Source organism: Myodes glareolus, chromosome 19, assembly GCF_982192425.1.
Source record: "Myodes glareolus chromosome 19, mMyoGla1.1, whole genome shotgun sequence".
Lineage (NCBI taxonomy): Eukaryota > Metazoa > Chordata > Mammalia > Rodentia > Cricetidae > Myodes > Myodes glareolus.
The window spans coordinates 40672362-40690337 of NC_142044.1; the positions used below are offsets into that span (position 1 = coordinate 40672362).

A 17976-nucleotide genomic window follows, 5' to 3' on the forward strand; every position below is an offset into this window, starting at 1 on the left:
GGAGCATGTTGGGACTCTATTCTCCACTACATTTTGAAAGGTTCTGGTAACCTCCCTCCCTGATTTCTCAATTAATCAATGATCATTTGACTGCCCTGGGCTAGCTCTCTAGCTTGCCATCTAGTGGTGAAACAGAGAGCTGCAGGCTACTGCTGAACACATACCAAGATGGACACAGCTAATGAGTCCAGGCCCCTCCAGGTCACACATTACCTGGTGACTACTCGTGAAACACAGGGCAACCAGGGACAAACAAGGTTTTCCTGCAGAAAGAGGGGCTCAGTTGTTGAACTTCAGGGATCTCCATTTTCTAACCGCCATGCACTCCTGGGGTTTATTTGCTTAAGGTGAGTTCAAGCCAGGCGTGGTGGTGCACACCTTTGATCCCAGCATTCAGGAGGCAGAGGCAGAAGAAACTCTGTGAATTCAAGGTCAGCCTGGTCTACTAAGTTCCAGGAAAGCCAGGACTATGTAGAGAAATCTGTCTCAAAACAAAAGCAAAAAGGAAGAGGCAGAGATGGAGGAAAAAGAGAAGGAAGAGGAAAAGGGGAAGAAGAGGAAAGGGGAGGAGGGGGAGAAGGAGGAGGAGAAGAGAGGAGAAGAAATGAGGAGGAGGAGGAGGAGAAGGAAAACAAGGAAGAGAGGGAAAGAGGAGGGGGAAGGAAAGGAAGACTGGAAGAGTTGTTTATCCTAAGGTTCTTTTCCCAGGAACATAGCTGTTTACTCAGTCGGGCGGTATTTTGGATCCTAGGGGTTCATGCCCTCAGCATCTCCACAATGCTGGACTCTGGGAAGGTGACTGTCAGCTGAGCAGGCTTCTGAGGGTTCCCAGGGGGGCCATTAGCTGTTAGAAGGTCCTGTGGAAAGACCTACAGCCTCCCTCGGCTATCTGTGCACAGAGCCTCGGTAATTGGAACTTCCAGGAACACAGGGATGTTGGGCTTAAGACTGGCCCCTGCCCTTCTCCAGAGAACAGGCAAGCTGGTGCTTGGGGCATGGAGTAGCCACCTTAGTCCCAAGCCACTTAACAAGCTCTCTACATAGCCATCCAGGGTGGCCCAGGTTCCACAGATGCTCCCATGAGGGACAGACACCATGATATGACAAATACACATTTCCTCCCACGCACACCATTTACATGCACTCACATGTGTGTGTACGTGTTCTCCTGGGAATATATACAGATCTCCATATCCACACACAGAGGTCCAGAAAACATCCAGCAAGAGAAAGACCCACACCCTGTATGTCTATCCTGTCCCTTTGGGCCTTCTCCCATTCACTAACATTTCTTAGCATGACTGTCCCATCCTTGTCAGATCCCAGGCCTGACAGAGACCATGGCGTGAGATCCTGTACTAATGCCCTTGTGGATGAGAAGACCCTGCCACATGCTCCTCGCTTCCAAAGTAACCAGGCCTGTAGGCTCCATGCCAGAAACACAGTGTAGAAGGCAGCTACAACTGCTGTCCCCGGGACAGAAATAGAAACATTCCAGGTGAGGCCAGGAAAGAGGGCCCCTGCTCTGGGATCTCAGTGCTGAGGCCCTCAGTGGTTCAAAGCTAATGCTGATGACTCTCAGACCTGGACTCACGAGGGCTTCCTCCCTCCCTCTGCCCTGCCCAGTATTAGCCGCCGCTTCCTAGTCACTGGAGCAGCTTCTCAGACCAGCTCACCCCACCTTCCTGCCAGGGCCATGTCTGAAACACCCTCCTGATGACCTCTCCTATCCCCCCCCCCGAGCCTCTGCCCCACTCCCTGATATTTATCTGGCCCCTGCAGCAGTCTGTACCTGGGATCCCCAACAGGCGGAGGCTAGTGACTTCTAGACTTTCGCTCTGACCATGCTCTACTCTCCTTTGCCTCACCGGTCTTTCCCACTACCAGTTCACTCCCAGGTTTCATGGATCTCAGCTCAGATGCTCTTCCCCATACTGCATCCTGAGCTTGGCTGGGCCCAAGGCACCACTGTCTGGGCCTTAGCAGCACGGGAGGACGCAGAGATGTGTTTATTGAGCATGTGCATCTCCCACGTGTTTGAGGTGTTCCTTCCATGGTTCTAGGAACTAAATGGCTGAGATCTACCATGTGGTGGGTTGAGGAGATAGCTCAGTAGGTAAAGTGTCTTCCTCACAAGCATGAGAACCAGAGTTCCAATCCCCAGGATCCATGGAAAGGTCAGGCTATCCTGGCAGCCTGCCTGCAATCCTAGCCCTCAGGAGGCAGAAACAGAGCAACTGGTGAGCTCTGGGTTCAGTTAAGAAATTGTCTCAAAGAATAAGGTAGAAAGTGATCAAGGAAAATTCTTTGGCATCAACCTCAGGCCTCCATGCATGCAGGCATGTACACACACACACACACACACACACACATGCAAATGCACGTACATACATGTACACTAAGCACACAGACATAAGAGAGGAAGAACAGTTCCTGGCCTTCCCAAACAGATCTGAAAGTCCCAAGTCTATATCCTCCTCCTTCCCTGTCTTCCCACTCCTAACATAGGGCAGTGGAGGAGGCATCCTACATCTGCTACTTGCTGGCAGTGCATCCTTGATCAGGGAACCATGCCTTCAAGGCTGTTTCTTCATCCCCCAAATAAGAATAGACCAGATTCCTCTTTGAGTGATTGTAAGGTTAAAAACATCAAGGGAATACAAACTGGGCAATGTAGAGCAGAGCCCAGGCAACCTTTCAATTTAAGAGACGGATGGACAGGTATATGGATATGTAGGTGGGTAGATGAATAGGTGACTAGATAACTAGGTGGATAGATGGAAAGTGGGGCAAATGAGTAGACAGGGATATGTGTGAGCGGATGGATGGATAGATAGATAGATGATAGATAGATAGATAGATAGATAGATAGATAGATAGATAGATAGATAGATGAGTGGATGGGTAGTAGATAGATACAGCTGAGTGGATAGGTGAGTGGATGAGTGGATGGGTGGATGGATGATGGATGTATGATGGATGGATGAATGGATGATGGATGGATGGATGGATAGATGGATAATGGATGATGGGTGGATGGATAGATGGAAGAATGGACGAATGGATAATGAATGATGGATGGATAGATGGATATATGATGGATGGATCGGTAATGGATGGATGGATGGATGGATGATGGATGGATAGGTGATAGATGGATGAATGGACAAGTGAGTAGATGGTTGGGTGAACACATAGAAGGATGAATGTATAGACAGATGAGTGAATGAGTAGCAGTCGGATAGATCGGTGAGCAGGGGTAGGTGGATGGATGCATGCACAAACAAGTGAGTAGAGGGGAGAATGGATGAACAGAAGGTGGGTGGGTGGATGGATGGAAGGATGGGTGGGTGTGGGTGGATAAATAGACAAATGCGTGAATGGATAGGAAGATGGGTGGGCAAATGAGTAGATAATCCTATGGGTAAGTAGGTGACAGATTCAAGTTCTAAGCCGGCCATGACCGGCTTCCCAGTGAAGCACTAAACTCATTCTCCCTCAGGCTAAACACTTTTTTCTTACACAAAAGTCCCCTTTGACAGTCTGTATGAACCACCCCCAAGTAACCTTTTCTCCCAGAACAGTCAGACTTCCCAAGTGCTGAAATCCAAGTTATTTGAGAACTCAGAGGCATCAAGTCCCCCTCCCCAGCACTTCTGGGTACCACATGCTGGCCCATGAGTTCAGTGGGAACAAAGTGACATCTGTCCAGCACTGTGAGCTTAGATCTGGTCCAGCAAGGAACTGATCTATCTTCTCTGAGAAAATAAATAGGGCAAGCTGGGCAGGCAGCGATGCGTGGGCAGAGAGGTCCAACTCACTGGGTACACGGTTGATGGCTTTGAGGGGCCTCAGGACACGCACAGTGCGGATAGCTGACAGGTTGATGTTCTGAAGGTCCAGAGAGTATTCGACCATCCTATGAAGAAAGGAGAGAATGAGGGGCAGTATAGAAAATACTCAGGACTGGGTCCCAGGGTGGGACCACCCAGCCACCCACACTCCCTAGAACAGTGAGGAAAGGGACCAAGATCCAGATGTGATGGGTCCCAGTCTCCTCTGTAAGCAAGGTTAGCAGCAGCAAGGCCGTACCTGCAGGTACAGTCAGGAGTGGAAGTGGAAGGAACAGAGACAGGTCCCCACTATAGAGTCAGCACCATGCCAGGTGACCCCCACCCTCTAGACCCTATCCATCTGACCCCTGACTTATGTCAGCCCTTCTCTTCCAATGTGGATGCTTGGCCATCAGATTAAACCTAAAGAGCTGAGGGGACTCAGGTTGGTACCACGTGGAAACTGGGTGTCACTGACATCAATAATAGCTTTATCAAGCCTCTATCATAGATAAGGGCCTAAGAGGGACCCACTAAGCCAGGAAACAAAGTCCCAGTAAGAAAGCAATAGGGTAAGAGAGACGAGGCTAGAGCCAAGCATCGCACGGGGCCAGCCTCCTCTGTGCCCCACATGACACTAGCCCAAGACATCTGGTGGCACATCTCCAAGACGTGACAGGCATTCTGTATCCTTAGGGTGCTGAGGAGCGCTGTACAGGTCAATCACACTGCAGGCTCACAGACACTCCTCAGCCAGCCAAAACCTTTCTCAGGCGTCTCCTGCCTGGAGGAGCCATCCCCACGTCTGTGCTGAAACTACGCTTGGACTAGCAGTTCTCCGCACACAGCGTCGGAGCCTCAGAAGCTTTTCCACACTGAGTCCAGAATGCGCCAGACCAATGTCAGTACTATGGACCCAAAATGTCTCAAACCCAACCCTGCTGGGCAGGGTGACTCCCACAGAGACAGCCTTGGAGCGTCACACTGCCCTAGTCCCCTCTCTGCTCTGCTCCTCATCCCACTGGCCCTGCGGGGCTTTGCTGGCAGTAGCCTCTTCCAGGGAGCCTTCCCAGATCTCACACAGAGCAGATCTGGAGACCCGCACAGAGGTCTATCTGCCAGTCAGATGTCACCTGCTGAGACACCACTGTCCTCCCCCTCGCTCAAAGATCCCCTCAACAACCGGCCTCAGGTGTCACTCATTAGAGTCTCCCTCATCTTACCCTGGCTCCAGCATGGCTGCCGGCTCCACATGTCACCAGTGTGGGTGGGAAATGAAGGCTTTCCTACACACCCAATAAACCTGTCCAACTGTTGTGAGCCGCCACCGCCCCCTCCTGTCGCTTGAGGAGTAATTGAGCGAAAGCTGCCTCACCTGAGATGCCCCAATCCGTCTCCCCCCCCCCCCCCCCCCCCGCTCCGGTCCACACCTAGCTCTCTGGCAGGCTCCACTCTGTGCACACGACCCCCACATGTGCACACCTGAGCTCGCTCATCCACTCAGACATTCGCTTATGGACACCCTCAGACACGCGCGCTCCTGCTTTAGCCTAAATTCAGAGAGGGGTGACCTCAAAAACAGTGACAGAGATTAGAGTCGCAGACAAGGATTTGAGGAGAGGAAGAAGAAGGGAGAAGCGGGGAAGGCCAGCAGAGAGGGTAAGGTTGAGACCTGGCCGTGGCCATGGGGGAGGACAAGAGCGGCCCTGAGCAGGCAGTAGGGAGCAGGCCGCGTGAGGATTCCATGCGTGGGTGAGCCAAACTGTCATTTTCATATTGTGTAGAAAGAGCTCTCCCAGCAGCTGGGGGATGCTTGTGACGGAGGCACTGTGGGGGCGGCACATGCTGGCACACACACATGCACACACACTTGGGTGTTCACCCTGGCATGTTTTTGCTCTGGCACACGAGCACACACACATACACACCCTGGGCAAGGGGAGACACCCTGCAGGGTTCACCCACTCCATAGACCCTCCAACACAGGTTCTCTAGATCTGGTTGTGAGGGAGGGCTGTGTCCATTTTCCTTGGGGGTATGGGAGAGGGGATTCCCATGGACTATGCCCAAAACCCTAGGTGGCACACCTGCCTAGCTCAGGACAGAGGGAACATGGAGCCATTCCTACCCCTGTGAAACATTAAAAAAAAAATACAGGTTTGAGAGGTAGGGGTAGGCAGAAAATTAGAGACTGTCTGAGGGCTGTCTGGGCCCCATCCTGCTGACTCCTTGTATCCATCTGCCTGAGCCCCCTCCCATCCCCAAATCTGAGTGCAACCACTATTCTGAACCTGCCTCTGTCAACCTTGGAGAGAGTCCTGCTCTAGAGCAACCTCAGCAAGGGAGTCCTCAGTACACCCCCTGCCTGTCCCCGACTCCAGGCCCCACAAGGTCACATGTCCACTGTTTCCCATCCAGAGCCCCCAGGGCCACAGCCTGGATGATCAGCAGGGAGCAAAGCGCAGGGCCTGGGATAAGGCTCCCGTGAGAGGTTCAGCATCGTGGTGGGATGCTCTCTGACACCGTCTTCCACAACCAGGGAGAAGAGACAAGCTGCCTGGAAGCTGGATGGCACGTGGGCTGCAGCTGGGTACCACCAAGGCCCAGCTAGTAAACAACAGCTGAACACCTCCTCGCAGTGGGAAGTTGATCTGACGCACAGGCTTGGCCTCAGACTCAGCAAACCCCTACACTCTGGCTCCGGAGAAGATCCAGAGCAGCTGCAGCCCAGAAGCACATTCGAACCCTGAAAGCTCAGACGGGACAATCCTAGATAGACGCTGCCCACCTGCCCGGCCCCTTCCCTCCACCCTGGACCTCACCCTCCAGGGCTCCGGGCAGGAGCACACCCTCTACAGTGAGCTGCAAAATTTCCTGAGACCCATCCGTGCATCGCTCAGGCTCTCAAAACAAGCAAACAAACAACAAAGAAACCTACACACACACCCATGAAAGTTCTTGTAGCATTTAATATCAAAATCTGAATTCCAAGCTTCCTGGCAGCCCACTGAAAATGTGATATCACCAAGTTCTTAACAACACGAACAGAACACTAGAGTTCTGCCCCATGACCTCACTGGAACATTCTGCTGTGGCTGTGTTTCCTGTCTCAGAGAGGAGTACAGTCAAATTTATTTGGGGATAAGAAGCACACATTAGGTGCACAGTGGAGAACCTAGAGGCTTTCATTCTTCCCAGAGGGGAACATGACCCAAAGGATGCTGCACATGTGTGGGAGGGACAGGGAAGAACACCTGACTGGGAGACACGGAGTAGGAGTTTAAGTTTCTGCCCTAGGAACCTCACCATCCTGACAGAGACTCTTGCACCAGCAAGTCCAACCTGGGACAGCTGCTGACATCTCTGCCGTCTCTGCTGAGACTACGTCACTGTCCCTGTCTCCTGACAGCTGTGACAGCCTCCCTCCTGTTCTCCTGTCTCCTGCTTTCCCCTCCCCCTAGCCCAGACACATCGCAAATCTAAACCTCCAGTGCAGCTGTGCTTCCTTAAAACCTTCCATGGCTCCCATTGCTCTCAGAAAAAGGCCCAGATCCCTGACCACAACCTTCAAGGCTCTCCCCAGTCTGGCCTTGCCCTCTTCCCTGCTCCTACCTTCAGTACCCTAGGTGCCAAGCCGAGTTCAAGGACACCTTAGGTAAACACCTCACTCCCCACCTTTCTACCTTCCTTCATGAGGGCTCTTCTCGCTCCACACCATCACCCCCGTTCTGCCTCCTCACAACCCACACTTCCTGGCAGGGATGGAGTCCCCTCTTCTGAGTCGAGGACTCATTCACTCAAGAACTGATCCAGGAAAGATGAAAAGAGGGGAAAAGTAAGTAACAGGGCAGTCCAGGAGCCCCAAGAGAACACAGGGACATCAGGGAGCTGGAGCAGCAAGGTTAGGCTGCAGCACAGGGGCAGCGAGCTTGCCTACCTTGTGCAAAGCCCTGGGTTCTGTTCCCAGCATGGGGTGCAGGGAGGTGGGCCAACAGCAACAGCACCTGCAGCAACCCCCAAACACACTGTGGCCTCTGACCTTTATGGCCGGCCTCACCTGCCTACATCCTGGAGACACTCAATCTATTGTGAATAACACCACCCACTGTGTGCCCGAGGCCACCTGCAATGACAAAAGCCATCCCCCTCCTCCTGTCACCAGGAAAGTGGTCTCTGGGCCCCTGGTCCTAGCTTCTAACAAGCTAGGAAAATGGAGCTGCTGAGTGGGTGAATAACCACAGGGCTGACTTCCCTCAGGCCCCAAGTAAGACATCGCTTTCAAGAGTGAGAAATTAATTCCTAATTACACAGTTACTTTTATCACACGTTTCGGTGCTAAAAGTCTTTAAGGAAAGAGAAGTCAACAACCCCCCCTCTGCCTCCTGCCAGCTCCCAAGCACCTAATTGGGCAAAGCGATTTGGCTTGAAAGCACTTCCACCATGGAACCACTCCAGAGGAAGAGGGACTGTCCTCCCTGAGTGGCCGGGATCAGGTGGGGGGGGGGGCAGGTGAGAAGGAAGCAGATAGCATGATGGGGGCTCCTCGGGGCTTCTTGTAGTGTTCCTGAGAAAGAACCCTACCTTGAAACTCCTGGCTCCAGGGAGAGGCCCAGGACTGCTCAGATAGACAGTCCTCTTTGACTTGGTCACTGTCACAGGGTCAGAATGGACATGTCCCCAGATTGTCCTTGAGGGTAATCCAGGCTTTGGGCTGGGCCAGCTGAGAGGAGACGCCCTTCCCTAAATATGTGGCCTGGAAACCGGAGGCGTGAGGACCACTTTGCCTCAGTGTGGCCTGAGGATTTCACCAATGCTGAGGGCAGGGAAAGAGCTGCGGGAATAGAGCCCAGGGATGGAGCAGCTCTACTCTCAGTTCTGCCTTGAGGCTTGAGGGACAGGGAGCCTGGGTGCCTTGAGCTTCTGCCACCTGCCACTCAATCCTGGCAGGCTGGCATTCAGTAGGCACCAAGGGGACACACACGTCCCCAGGTAAACCCTCCCACAGTTGGATTACTGTGCCCGTTGTCTGCAGAAGGGGAAGTGGAGGCCTAGGGAACCCCAAGGGGACATAGCCAGGTGTGGAAGAACCTATCCCTACCCCACCTCATCACAGTTCACGAGCTCCCCCTCAGCTGACCCAGGGACCACAACACACAGGTGGCCAGCATCCTTGGAGGCGGTGTGGTTCAGTGGTCAAAGCATATTATGGGGTTTCAGTCCCAGCTCACTATCAGTACACCAGTGACCTTGAATAGGACATTCGATAGAGCCGGATTCTAACACAGACTCAGGGCTTAGAACAGGGCCTGACATGAGGAAGGGACAGTAGGTATGAGCCATCATGAGCTTTTTTAGCTTTTACACCCGCAAGTCACATGTACCCTGAAGGAAGAGGTCATATACGCCCAGACAGGAAGATCCAGGAAGGCCCGGCCCATAATTCTGGAATCCCCTTGGCCTCATCCCCAGCACTGCCCACTGTACGCCAATATCCAGCGACATCTCCAGCTCTCAAAGAGTACCAGGCCCCTTCGGTCCAGTCTTCGTATCTCAAGAGTCCTTTTTGGCTTTCCCAGGCCTACCCCAAGCTGAGCTGAGCTCTCCTGCCTTGTATCTCCCTGTTGCTTACTCTGCATGTCTCAGATCCTCAGAGATGCCTCAGGGCCCCAGCCAGGTCCCCAGCACTGAACGCATGCAGGCTCCCTTGTCATGAGAGCTTGTCAAGTAAATAGTTTGAAGAACAAGATGGGGAGAAAAAGAGCCTTTGAAGCTCCTGAGAAGTGACACGGAGTACCTTTCCAGAGGCACCCAGGGCTGGTATCTATGTTTGCTTCCTCGATCTCTGGGAGAACCCTGTGGGGGCTTTCTTAAGATGTAGTAGAAGATGGGGTTCATGGCAGAGAAGGTGCAGTGCTGGGGATGGCGGATGATCGGTCAGGAGGCAGCTGGAGATGACTCAGCGGGTGTCACCTGACAACTAAACCATCACCCTAGGACACTCGCCTGACACCCAGCACACAGTAGGGGTTTTGGTCGAGCATGTGCAGCAAGAACGAGAAGCAAAGGGAGGAGACACCACAAGAATGACATCATGGCTCTTGGCTCAGGCCAGTTCCTTCACAGTCATGGTGATTTTGCGCATGACTGTGGTCAGTTTCTATCCCTTCCAAAGTCATAGGTTAAAATTCTAAAGCCCAAAATCATGGAGCAAAGAGGTGGTGTTCTTGGGGTATATCAGGGTGAAACTGGTGCCCTTACAGACTAAACCAAAGAGAACTGTTCAACCCCTTAACCATGAGGGTGCGCCGAGGAAACATATCTGTGAGGTAGCGGACCCTCACCAGGCTCCAAACCCTTCTGCAGCAGCTTGACCTTGGAGTCCCAGCCTCCAGAACTGGGAATACATGTCTGCTGTCTATAATGATAGCTCCCGGTACCCAGGCAGTCGTGGTGTTCCCTTACAGCATGCCAATGCTAAGATACCCATAGTTCCTCCCACAAAGTCTCCAAGTTCAGGAGGCTGGAGGTAGTTAAGCCCACTTGACTTCTGAGGACAGTGGATGTAACTGAGCTAGGCTCAGTTCACAGCTCAGGGGGGGGGGGGGGTCTGCACAAGAAAGGATGGCTACAAAATCTCAGGACGGGTGACAAAGACAGATCCCAGGAAGATGGGAACCTAGGTGGCTCCAGGAACTCAGGGATCAAGACACTCAAGACTCCCCCACTGCCGGCCTACATTCAGCGCTCTGTTACCCTTTCCTAGGGCCGTGAGAGAAATGCACCGTGCTCAGGCAAATATGTATGTTTGGTTTGTTTTGTAGACAGTCTTCCTTTTGTGACTCAAACTCTCAGCAACCTTTCTGCCTCAGACTCGTGAGTGCTAGGCTTATAGACGAGCTGAGCCCCATACCCCACTCAAGAATGCCTGATGGCTTTGTTTTGCCTGTGTCTTTATATAGCGTGCATTCATGTCCCCACATGTGAGGACGCATGTGTGCGTGTGAGGCCTGAGTCCAATGTTGGGAGTCTTCCTCGATTGCTCTCCACCTTTATTCATTAAGGCAAGTTCTCTTAACTGAACATAACGCTCACCAATATCAAGTCTAGCCAGGGATTCCTTATCTTGGCCTTCAGAACTTTGGAATTACAGGTGAGCTACCATGCCATCCTGGCTTCAAAGAGAGTACCAGAGTTCCAAGTTCTAATCATCAGGCTTGTTGGGTGTGCATAGTATGCACTGAGCTATCCTGAATTATGATTTTTTTTTATATGCCTCCCACCTCTTTCAATGTCTGCTTCACTTGAGTGAGCTCAGGCTAGTCTTGGCACACCCCCAGGGTGGGTTATGCTACTGGGAAGTAGGGGGAGGACACCATAAGCCCTGCCACAGGCAGGAGGAAACAAACATCCCTCACAGCTTCCTCCAGGTCAGTAAGACTTCCCAAGACCTTGGGACAGGCCAGTGGGATAATTTTGACTTCTGAAAAGGTGACACTCCCTCATACCTGGGGTGGACATGGGCTCCAGGGCAGCCAGATCTGAGCAATATCAGATCCCCCGTGTACAGAGGTGACTTCTATGAGCCTCCATTTCCTCACGGGCAAAGCAGTTTTAACAACCTGAACCTCTTGGGATCCTGAGGCTGAGGACATGATGGGAGATGTAGAAGATTTCACCCCTCACACAAGCTACCCATGAGCCAGCTCCTGCTGCCCAAGCTTCTGGCTGCATTCCAAAGAACCCAAGGCCAGGGATTCCTCCTACCCGCTATATCCTCCTGGGATAGCCTCCTTATTCTCCAGCTATGAGGCATGGGTGGAGCTGACACCCACCAAGACTGGCTCAGGAACGAACACAGAGCCCACTCCAGCCAATCAGAGCCAAAAAGGCTCAATTCTGGGCCTCAATGGCTGAGCAGAAAAGGAAAGATGAGTAACTGTGGGGAGCTGAGGATGCCATACTGCACAGATCAGCAAATGCCAGGGAGGAGCGCTAGCCCCAGAAAACAGAGATGGCTGCACAGACAAGGACGTCTGTCCAGAGTCCGGAACTAGCCATGATGGAAGGCAAGGCTCCTCAGTAAATATCTGGGAGAATCCCTTCACCACATGATTTTGAGGTTCCTGCCTGACTCACACCTGACCTGTATGACTCACCAGGCAGGTCTGAGGATCTCAGACAACTCACCCATCCCCCATGGTGGCTGCCATCTTGTTTCTATGGAAACAGGCCCACACAGTGACCATCACCTATTCCAACCAGCCCTGTACGCAAATGAACCAACATTTACACTCAGATTCTGTCTGGAACCTTCCCAGGTCTACACCCACCCAATCACAGCTCCTCACTCCACTCTTTAGCACCTCGCCCAACAGATCGGAAAGCAGCACAGCCTGAGCCTCGGGAGCCATGTCCTTGACCCAAGGCCAGGCTCTGGGGACCTGCCATCAGAGAAAAGACCAGTAAAGTCCCAAAGTAAAGTGGTCAGTGACACAGCACACAGGGCCTCTTGAGTCTCTTGGCAACTATAGGGCTTCCCTGAGCCACATATAACACAAATACACAGCCCCATGGGAGGAAGGCTCCTCCACCGGCTTCTGCAAACAGCCAGTAATGAGCCTCTGACCACTGACTATGGCTGGATCCATTGGCAGGCACTGGCCTCTGTGGCACTTGTATGATCGGTACCTACTTTAGATTCCTCAGCAGGGCACAGACCCTGACCAGCCAACCTGGCCAGAGCTATAAAAGTGGCAACCAAGGGCCTTGGCTTCAGTGAGGACACTGCCCACCTGATATGAACCTTCCTCTGCAATCTGACTCGACCCCACAGAGGAGCTCTTGATTGTCTGAGCCAAGTTCAAAGAGGTTCTCTGCTTCCCTTTGCCTCTGTGTAGCCAAGAGTAGCCATGAGATGTGGCTCGGGCCAAGAGCAGTAGAGAAGGAAGGGACTTGGTAAAGAAAACATTGTTTTCTGACCCAAGTAGATAGGCATGGCATGCACAGCCATCTCTCTACCCTTCCATGCAGCCTTCAATTCAGATTTCCATAGCTCCAGCCACTGCCTTGTGACCACGAAAGAAAAGACCAGGAAATCACAAGGACATTAGCTCCTGCATGGCGATGCTTTTACACTAACCAGAACGGGGAGTCATGACCGTTCTCCACCACTCACAGCTCCCTATGGAGGTCCCACGAGCCAACTTCTCTGACAGCAGCCACAGACCACCACAGCAGGACCCCTAGATTAATGCAGACCCCTAGGTCCTGCTGTGCCTGATAGGCCCACATACCTGGAGTTGGGCCCAAGGGGCTGCCCCCATGACTTTGCTGCTCTCTGAAACATGGAGAGAGGTGAAAGGCTGTGTTTGAAGGTTGAAGAGACCGCCCATCCCAACTGCTGTGTGTGACTATCCTCCTCCCTCAATGGGCCATACCCCAAAAGCCTTTACCGGTCAGGGAGGTGGGCTTCTCCATAGCATGTAGATAGAGCCTCCTCCCCCTTAGTCTTCCCTGGCCTGCCACATGCATTTAAGGCAGAGTAATAGAGAGTGCTGGATACTCAGGTGAGGGTCTTGCACAAGGCTAGCTGGGATATTTCTCAGTGTGTCACCGGGACCTTAGAAGAAGAGGGGTAGACAGTGCTTCAACTCCTCTGGGAAAGGATTTTAGCAGCGCAAGCCTTGTCCCTCAGTCAGCAGCCCTTTTCTGCATGGAGGCCCTCCCTGTGATGTCACAGTCCTCAGGTTTCAAGGGCTTTCAGATGCAAAGTGCTGGCACTTGCTCCCTACCTTAGTCCACCAAAGAGCCCACAGCCCCACCCAGGCTCCTGCTCTCCCAAAGATGGGCTTCGAAATTCCTGTGGAAGCTTTTAACGTTTAACCGAAGTGTCTCACTTCCCCCATTCCTGCTGGCAGTGGTCACTTCATAAAGGCCTGGGCACAGAGGATGAGATGGAATTCAGCATGACGTCAGAAGGGATGTCTACAGGCGAAGAATATCTCAAGTTATTCAAGACAATAATTGAATATTTCATGACCCCCTAATGGACAAGGCAGGAGAGCGCAGCATAAGTGGAAGGTGGTAGGGCGGCTGAGCCACACCTGAAGAGTAATGGTGACGGCCTGTCCTGTCGCGGGGTGGGAAAGGATGACAGGGCTCTCAGCCTAGACTGAGCAAAAACAGGAAGTAACAGAGAATAGCTGGATCCCTACTCCAGAAACCCCTCTGTGATGAAAGTACCAGACGCAGGGCAAAGCTTGCTGTTGAGTCTAAAAGTCACCTGCTATCAACCCCAAGGTGAAGGAGACCAGACTTGGAGGGCAAGCGTGACCGTGAGACAAGCTCCCTGAGCCTACACCTTACTGGGAGGGTACAGCCTCTCCCATCTGCCCCAAAGCCATTGTCACGGCAGCCTATGATCCTATTCTCTGGGACAGAATAGAGAGCACGACAAAGTCCAGCAAGGGGAGCTTTCTGAGAACGCTGTGCTCGGACAAGTGGTGGGAGGGCCTGGGATGTTTCGTCCTAAAGGGAAAATGAAGCCCCCTCTAGACTTCTGGAGGGCTGTAGAGAGTCTGTACATAAAATCCTTCCTGTGGCCTCAGTTTCCCCATGTGAGAGGCCCCAGATCTGTCTCCTAGCCTCATCTCTCAGCTCCACAATATTAGCCTTCCACCTAGGATTCCACTGTCTTTTCTCTGCTGGATCGTTCCCATGTCCACTCTGTGTCTGGAGGACATCCAGACCCCTGATAGATATTGGACCCACGTCCTTGGGTCACTCTGGCCCTTCTAGGCAGTATTGTGGAGCCATTTAGAACCTGTCTGTGACGTCTGTTTTGATCTCTTTTCTACACTCTGAGCCCCATGATGTCAGGAAGGGCATTTGTCTCCCTTATCTTGTGTCCCCACTTCCCAGGACAGTTTGGTATACAATAGCACCCCAATAAATACTGAGTCGAGAATGAACAGTCCTAACAGGTGGAAGCCACAGACAGGCAAAGTTTAGCGAAGTGAAAGAACTTCCTAGCTCTTTCTTATGTTCCAGTTTGAGACTGGATGCCTTGCATGATAGTGAGCTCCCTGCAGGAGCAGCATACAAATGGGGCCTCCGATCTCAATTCAGCTCCACCGAGCTGGAGACGAACGGCTGTGACCTCTAAGGAACCTTGTAACTCAGAGGTTCCGTGTCACCCTCTGTGTCTTGGAAGAAGCAGCCGGTAATTTGGGGAAGGGGTGGGGCAGGAAGGAAAGAAATATCCTTGGGATGTCAGGCCTGTTACTCTGGAAACAGAACGTTTATAGTACTGGTGGAACTTGGGGGGGGGGCAGCTCTGGAAGTGGTAAGAACCAGGTGGGGGCGGGAAGGGTGAAACTGGGCTCTGGAGTACCAGCTATAACCATCACCCTGCCCTCTCCACCCACACCATTCTTAGGGGAGTAAAGACCCTACAGTCAACGGCAGGTCTGCTTCACATCTAGTACAGGGTAGGCCTGCGGGTGTTCATGACTCTGAGAAAGTCTCCCAGGAAGCTGATGGACTAGTTGCACCATCTGTGGGTCACAGTGGAGGTGACAGTGCAGGGTTCCCCCGCACACACACACACACACACACACACACACACACACACAGTTCATACAGTAAGACTGTGAAAACGTGCTTTGTGTATCAGTCCCGTGCCAGCTTTTCCTGATGAGTGGTGGTCAGAAGATCCTACCTCCCAACTTGTCCCAAGAACTGGGTGTTGAGGCTGGTCCAGGTCCTCTTCCTGCTCAGTTTGGAGATCCTGGTGTGCCAGCACACAGGAGTGGAACAAGAAACAGAGCTGAGCTTGAGGTCCGTCCGGCAGGAGCCGGAGAGCTTCGAGTTGGGAAGGGCAGACCCAGCCAACAAAATGACATTTGTGAGACAAGAGTTGGGAAAAGCTGTCCAATGTGCCACACACCTTCGATCTCAGCACTGGAAAGTTGAAGGCATGCGATCTCTGTGACTCCAAAGCCAGCGTAGTCTACATAGTGAGGTCCAAGCTACACAGCGAGGCCTTGTTAGCATGAGCTAACAGATGTACCTGATGATTCTTCGGTATCCAGGGGACAATACCTTTGTTTGATTTATTCTTTCCTGCTAATTAAAAGGCGTAGCCGCTGGGAAATTGCAAGCTGATTTGTGGATTTTTACCAGGCAAAGATGGATGCGATTTCTGCCCAACAGGAAAGACTTCTGCCTGTCACCAGCCTACGCTGTCTTCACGGGAGGCCATCACCACGTCGTCACTCAGTTTCCTCTTCTACACCTGCTCCCAGATGCTGCTGTCACCACCTCACCTGTCCCCCCATGGGCAGAATAACCGGGGGCGTCTCTCAGAATAACACGGCAGGCACTCTCAGATCTGTACAAGGGTCACTTTTCTTCACATCTGGTTTTTTATTTTTCAGCTTTTGGAAATGATACTCTGATCGAAGTTTCCTTCCAGAGTCAGGGACTTTAGAGCAACAACATTAGTACTCCAAGGAGATGTGGGTGAATAGTACAACCAAAACAAAGCCGGGCACAAACTGTCCCGAAACCCAGACAGCACAACAGCAAGAAGACAACCAGGGGATGAAAGTGACGGAGAGGGGGACAATTCTAGCAGGGGCAGGGAAGGAGGAACGGACCCTGCTGAGTCAGGGGTGACGCGCAAAGCTGAGTCTGGAACTCCCTCCATGCCAGGTGAACACAGGACAGATGCAGAGACAAGAGAAGGGAGAGACGATCCAGCTAACAGGAACTTGAGGAAGACAGAGAAAATCAAAGAAGAAACAGGGCAAGTGCTCTGAGCCAACAGGGCACTTTAAGCTGGAACCACAAGTTCTAGACACCCCAGAGAAAGTCTGAGTTCTGAAGACAAGGAGGAAAATAGCCAGCTTCTCAGCTGGACAAAGCTGTTACCTTGCAAGAAAGGAGAGCAAGGTGATTTGGGCTCCGTGCAGCCCCATGCTATCAATTCATGTGGCACAATGTCACCGGTGCTAAGAGACTAAAATCACAGTCCTATGAAAGAGCAGACACACTCCGTCCTTCCCATTCCGAGATCAAAAGGATGAGCTTGCACAGCCAATATTAAAAACTGATGCTCTCCAAAACCTTTCCTTTGAAACTCTACTTATGGGTATTCTCCAGTTAGCCCCGGGGAAAACGCACCTGACAAAGGTGATGACCTGGTACCCAAGAAACCATCTGATGTCTACTGTCTTCAGGCGGGCTCCAAATCCCTAGGGACAAGGGGGCCTGGAGTCTGAAGAGCACCATCAGAAAAGGATGCTTGGAACAGAGTGGAGGACAGAGCCTGAGAGCTCCTGGGCCGCTACGTCTCTAGTGTCCCTCTCGGTCATTTGTAGGTGACTCTGCTGTCCCTTACGGATGGCAAAGTACTCACATGCAAACGCATACATATGCTCATACACACACAACCAGGCGCGCACACATCCCCGGTCACCAGCCTTCTTCTCTCCTGATTCCCGCCATGGGGAGCCATGGCTAAGTATGGTTAGTACCTGTTAGCCATTCACCTCTCATATGCTACCTCCTCAGGATAGAATTCAAGTCCCCTTGTCCCAAGCCTGATTCCATCAGACTCCTGGGTTAAATGATCTCAGCAAAAACATAGCACCTTGCTCAGAGCCCTAGTCCAAGTGTGGGCAGACCTCACCACGGCAGAGCTGTGGGCACTGTCCTAGCCAGTGAGCCTGGCAAGACTGGCCTGCAGATAGCCTTCTCTCCCTCTCACCTGGCCTCCAGGCAAAACCCACATTCAGCAGAACCCTCTGCATCCCTGGCTGCTGAAGAGACTCCAGGAAAGCAGCAAGGAAGCCTGAGTGACACTCCAAATGGGTAAATGGGACCTAGTTTCCCTTGGCTTCTCTGGCCGTAGCATGTGGCTTTTTCCTTTTCATCAAGTCTTATTCAATGACCCAGGCTGGTCTTAAATTCCTGGGTTAAGTCATCCTCCCACTAAAGCCATTCATGCTTCATTAGAAGTGACCAGAAATGGGGTCAGGGGACGTCGAAATCTGCCCTCTGCCTAGACTGCTGAGCGACCATAGTGATAATGGTGATGCTGACTGTGATGATGGTGGTGATAACGGTGATGATGGCGGTG

At 52.2% G+C, this 17976-nt stretch overlaps 1 protein-coding gene across 7 annotated transcripts in view; it reads right to left on the reverse strand.

Annotated features, from left to right (window-relative positions):
* The window catches only part of Cacna1i (calcium voltage-gated channel subunit alpha1 I), a 118907-nt gene that overhangs the window by 63029 nt on the left and 37902 nt on the right, over window positions 1-17976 (reverse strand). For all 7 annotated transcript variants that reach the window (XM_087898957.1, XM_087898955.1, XM_087898954.1 and 4 more), the window contains one exon: window positions 3822-3919. In XM_087898957.1, the coding sequence (XP_087755083.1) occupies window positions 3822-3919 (98 nt within the window). The remainder of the gene's footprint in view (window positions 1-3821; window positions 3920-17976) is intronic.